Raw genomic sequence first — 5,036 nt, forward strand, 5'->3', positions numbered from 1 at the left:
CATCCTCGGTCCCCGGGAGCGGACCGGGGACAAGGATGGGCAGGGTACCAGCATCCCCCGGGCTCTGGGGGCGGACCGGGGACTGGGATGGGCAAGGCACCGGGAACTCAGTACGGTCCCGTTTCCCCTCGCAGCGGCCGCACGCAACCACGCTGCTCCGGGCGCCGGCCCGCGCAGTCCTAAGGATGAGGCGGGGGCAAGGGAAGCGAAAGGCCGAGGCCACGGAGCTGCCACGCGTGTCTCGGAGGAAGGAGGAAGAGGAGGCTGGGCAGGAGGCCCGGCGGAGGGCGGCCCCATCCGTGCGGGAGTTTAAGTACAACAAAAAGCGGGTTCGCCTCGTCTCACAGGGCTCGGACCTGAAGGATGATGCTCGGTGCATCCTTTACTGGATGTCCCGGGACCAGCGGGTGCAAGGTGCGAACCAGCTGGTGGAGGGGGCCGGGAAACGGAGCTCCCACGGGTGGCAAAAGCCTTGGTCACTTCCCACGGTAGCCGCTGGAGCTGGTCCCCCCTCTGCAGGGGGGACTGGGGGGAATTCCTCTTGCAAAATGCCGTCTCCATCCCCTCAGCAGGGCGTCCCCCCGACACTGACCTGTGTGCTTTCTCCCCAGATAACTGGGCTTTCCTCTACGCCCAGCGCCTGGCCCTCAAACAGGAGCTACCTCTGCATGTCTGCTTCTGCCTGGTGCCCAAATTCCTGGATGCCACCATCCGCCATTACGGCTTCATGCTGAAGGGCCTGCAGGAGGTGGCCAAGGTACGGCCGCTGCAGGGATGTCCACGCTGGGTGGGACAGGGCAGGGACAGGGCTTCTGGGGAAGGGGGAGGCAGATCCATATCCCTTCAGGATGGTGGTGGGATGGGGTCTGCAGAGGCATCCTATAGCCCTTTCCCCCTCGCTGCAGGAGAGTACAGAGCTGAACATCCCCTTCCACTTGCTGCTGGGCTATGCCAAGGACTTGCTGCCCACGTTTGTCCCCCCTCTGCAGGGGGGACTGGGGGGAATTCCTCTTGCAAAATGCCGTCTCCATCCCCTCAGCAGGGCGTCCCCCCGACACTGACCTGTGTGCTTTCTCCCCAGATAACTGGGCTTTCCTCTACGCCCAGCGCCTGGCCCTCAAACAGGAGCTACCTCTGCATGTCTGCTTCTGCCTGGTGCCCAAATTCCTGGATGCCACCATCCGCCATTACGGCTTCATGCTGAAGGGCCTGCAGGAGGTGGCCAAGGTACGGCTGCTGCAGGGATGTCCACGCTGGGTGGGACAGGGCAGGGACAGGGCTTCTGGGGAAGGGGGAGGCAGATCCATCCCTTCAGCGGATGGTGGTGGGATGGGGTCTGCAGAGGCATCCTATAGCCCTTTCCCCCTCGCTGCAGGAGTGTACAGAGCTGAACATCCCCTTCCACTTGCTGCTGGGCTATGCCAAGGACGTGCTGCCCACGTTTGTGGTGGAGCATGGCGTGGGCGGGCTGGTGACAGATTTCTGCCCCCTCCACCTCCCCCGGCAGTGGGTGGAGGACGTCAGGGAGCGGTTGCCGGAGGATGTGCCGTTTGCACAGGTGGGTGCCTGTGCTCTGGGAAGGGAAAACTCTGGCTGGTGAGACGTGGGAGAAATGTCTCCTGCGTTTCGTGCCTGCAGAGGTGCACTGGAGTGACCTGAGCAGGGAGCATGTGTGTCATGTCATCGGGACCGTTTGCTTCTCCCGCTCACACCCTCCTCCGTGGCTTTGCTTCCCAGGTTGATGCCCACAACATCGTGCCCTGCTGGGTCACCTCCCCCAAGCAGGAGTACAGCGCCAGGACCATCCGGGGCAAGATCCACGCTCAGCTCCCCGAGTTCCTCACCGAGTTCCCCCCCATCATTCGCCACCCATATCCCCCCTCCTGCCCGGCAGAGGTACCAGCAGGAGACACCTCTACACCCACTCGCAGACAGTCCCAGAGAGTTTCACAGCTGCTTCATGATCCTGGGAGGGGATGGCAGGGGATGGGAACAGTGACCTGCCTGAGGTCATGTGCAGGCGGTGCGGAGATGGGAATGCCCTGGAGAAGGGAGGTTCCCACCTCATTCGTTCAATTCCCACATCCCTGCCATGCAGGGCTGGTTAAGAGGAGAAGGCTGGCATGAGCTGGGGACTTGCTGGTTGGGGACATCCAGGGGACATAACACTCAGGGCAGCCCTGACTGAAGACCATCTGCAAATGCACTCATGCTGCTTGGTTGCCACCCAGCCCATTGCTTGGGAGGCGTGTTACTCCAGCTTGCAGGTGGACCGCACCGTGGAAGAGGTGGAGTGGGCGACCCCCGGCACGGCTGCAGGGCTGGCTGTGCTGCAGTCCTTCATCGCAGAGCGGCTGAAATCCTTCGGTTCCCACCGGAACGATCCCAACAAGGCAGCGCTCAGCAACCTGTCCCCGTGGTTCCACTTCGGTGAGCATCCCAGGCTTCTCACTCTGCAGCAGGACTGAGCACCATGGCTTGGACCAGCAGCCTGACTTGTTCCCTCCCCATGTCCCCAGGCCAGGTTTCCACCCAACGAGCCATCCTGGAGGTGCAGAAGCACCGGGGCAAGTACAAGGAGTCAGTGGACGCATTTGTGGAGGAGGCCGTGGTGCGGCGGGAGCTGGCTGAAAACTTTTGCTACTACAATGAGAACTACAACAGCGTGCAAGGTAGCATCCCGGGTTGGGTGGGCAATGCTGGGGGCCGGGCTGGTACCCAACTGGTCATCCCAATTTGGCAATCCCATTTCTGTTAGGGGAGGGGCTGTGGGAGCACCAATGTGCCATCATTCGGTACCTTCTGGAGGTAGGACAGGAGCTGGCAGATGCCCTCTTCAAGGCTGGTGCCTCCAGGGCACGGTGCCCTCAGTAGCCCAATTCTCCTTCCCTTCCTCGGGGCCCTGCAGGAGTGGGTTGCTCAACGTTGGTTGTCATCTCTCTTGCTCGCAGGTGCCTACAACTGGGCACAAACCACTCTGAAGCTCCACGCCAAAGACAAGAGGCCTTTTCTCTACGAGCTGCAGGAGCTGGAGCAGGGGACCACGCATGACCCACTCTGGAACGCTGCCCAGGTAATGCCCTGCATCTCCTCTGCAAAATGCTAGGCCTTTTCCCAAGGGGCAGAGGCAAGCTGGCACGGACTGACCCCTGCGGCTGTCCCTGTCCCCCCAGCTCCAAATGGTCCAGGACGGCAAGATGCATGGCTTCCTGCGGATGTACTGGGCCAAGAAGATCCTGGAGTGGACCCGCTCCCCCGAGGAAGCCCTGCGGTTTGCCATCTACCTCAACGACCGCTACGAGCTGGATGGGAGGGACCCCAACGGATACGTAGGCAAGCTGCAGGATGGGGGCACAGGGTGGAGGGTCTTTGATGGCCAAGGCTGCGGTGGGACGGGGAGGGCTCTCTGCAGACAACCCAGCCCACGCTCCAGCCTGTCCTGCTTTGCACCCACATCCCACCTCCTCTCTCCAGATGCCTCCGAGCAAGGGGGAGAGCTGACGCTCTGTCCCCATGCTCGGCAGGCTGCCTCTGGTCCATCTGCGGCATACACGACCAGGGCTGGGCAGAGCGGGCCATCTTCGGGAAGATCCGCTACATGAACTACGCCGGCTGCAAGCGCAAGTTCGACGTGGGCCAGTTTGAGCGTCGCTACGCCCCCCACATGCTCTCCCAGTGATGGGCACAGCACGCCTTGAGATTGCTCATGCCCCTCTATGCTGGGGGCAGATGTGCCTTTGCCAAGGTGCCAGCTCGCACCTTACACCCCGGCCAGGGATCGCCCCGGGTGCTGTTGGAGTGCTCACTGTAACAACAGCAAGCCCCAGGGTTTTGCAGGTCCCTTTTCTCTGCCATCACCCCCTGCTCCAGCTCCTGCTAGAGCCCCACGGGGCCATGCAGGGCCCTCCTGCTGCCATGAGTTTGCTGGCGGCTGCGAGAGCCCATCCTCAGCGTGCCCATGCCTGCCAGAAACCTTTTCTACAACCACTGTGCTCAGGACTAAACCCAAGTCACTGTTGCTGCTGCTAACCACAGCTTAGATTTAGGCTGAGCAGGGCTTTTCTGGGGAAAAGCCCCCAGAAACTGGCTCCTCATGCCGTGCTGCCCACAGGGAAGCCCTGCTTCGCTCCATGCGGAGCCAACGCTGTGCAGAGCTTACACACGCATGCTTCAACAGTTGTTTTGAAGTTTACAGTTTGTATCTCCTGTGTCTATGGTGTTTATGGGGCGATGCATGACACTGCTGCAAGGGGAGAGCCGGGCTGCATGGGACAGGGATGCAAGCAGGGACGGGGCAGCCAAGGCGATGCCCCTGGGGCCCTCTGCCAGCAGTAAAGGCAGGCTCAGGAAGGAGACAGACATTACAGAGAGCCCCTTACTCAGTGACTTGTACCTCCTGCCCCGAGTCCAGTGGGCAGTTTGCAGGGGGACGCCACAAACCAGACGGATTAGTCAAGGGGTGGTGACAATAACCCCGTCCCAGTGACATCTGGCTATGCATCACCAGTTGCACAAGTTGTCCCCCCACTGTCCCGTGCCATCAGCTGGCGCATCCCACTCCCTCCCTGCCCCAGGGGCCAACAGGTACTGCAGCACTGACCCCGAGGGGGGGACACCCACTGTTAACCCACCTGAAACGATGCCACAACACAACCAGGCCCCTTATTAACTTAGTTTATTAGGGACGGCATTTTCATTGCTATGCTGTGCAACAGTCCTGTGGGGAGGGCTCCAGTTGATGGCCAGGGCAGCCCCTCGCTCTCCCTTAAAAAGAGCTCACTGCCTTGGCCAGTTCCAGTGTTCCTCGTAGCGGTCAGTGCTGGGCAGCAGTGTCAGTGCTGGGCACAATCCTGCCCTGGAGACCTCTGCCAGGTTTGCGAGTCCCACTGCTTCCAGACATAGTCCATGGTGGAGGGTGGAAACCACAAATAAGCAAAAATCCCTTGCCTCTTCTCTAACTGTACTCAGTGCTTCTAGAAAGGGACACAGGCAGCCTCTCAGCTGCTGTCCCAGGACATTAAAGTGCTTCAAACAAA

At 60.9% G+C, this 5,036-nt stretch overlaps 1 protein-coding gene across 1 annotated transcript; it reads left to right on the forward strand.

The window, feature by feature from the left end:
- Positions 1–185: 185 nt before the first annotated feature.
- On the forward strand, positions 186–3,679 carry LOC103901537 (deoxyribodipyrimidine photo-lyase). The gene is made up of 9 exons (XM_019472869.1): positions 186–414; positions 612–757; positions 1,376–1,558; positions 1,738–1,896; positions 2,232–2,430; positions 2,520–2,672; positions 2,952–3,073; positions 3,174–3,333; positions 3,525–3,679. Exons 1-9 carry the CDS (start codon positions 186–188, stop codon positions 3,677–3,679), a joined length of 1,506 nt encoding a protein of 501 aa, XP_019328414.1.
- The last annotated feature ends 1,357 nt before the right edge of the window (positions 3,680–5,036 follow it).

This window comes from Aptenodytes forsteri, unplaced genomic scaffold, assembly GCF_000699145.1.
Source record: "Aptenodytes forsteri isolate BGI_AS27 unplaced genomic scaffold, ASM69914v1 Scaffold404, whole genome shotgun sequence".
NCBI classification, from domain to species: Eukaryota; Metazoa; Chordata; class Aves; order Sphenisciformes; family Spheniscidae; genus Aptenodytes; species Aptenodytes forsteri.

Coding starts and splice junctions, on each gene's coding strand:
- LOC103901537 (XM_019472869.1), top strand. CDS start 186: ATGAGGCGGGGGCAAGGGAAGCGAAAGGCCGAGGCCACGGAGCTGCCA. Junction 1,559..1,737: donor AGGATGTGCCGTTTGCACAG/GTGGGTGCCTGT, acceptor TTTGCTTCCCAG/GTTGATGCCCACAACATCGT. Junction 1,897..2,231: donor CCCCCTCCTGCCCGGCAGAG/GTACCAGCAGGA, acceptor GTTGCCACCCAG/CCCATTGCTTGGGAGGCGTG.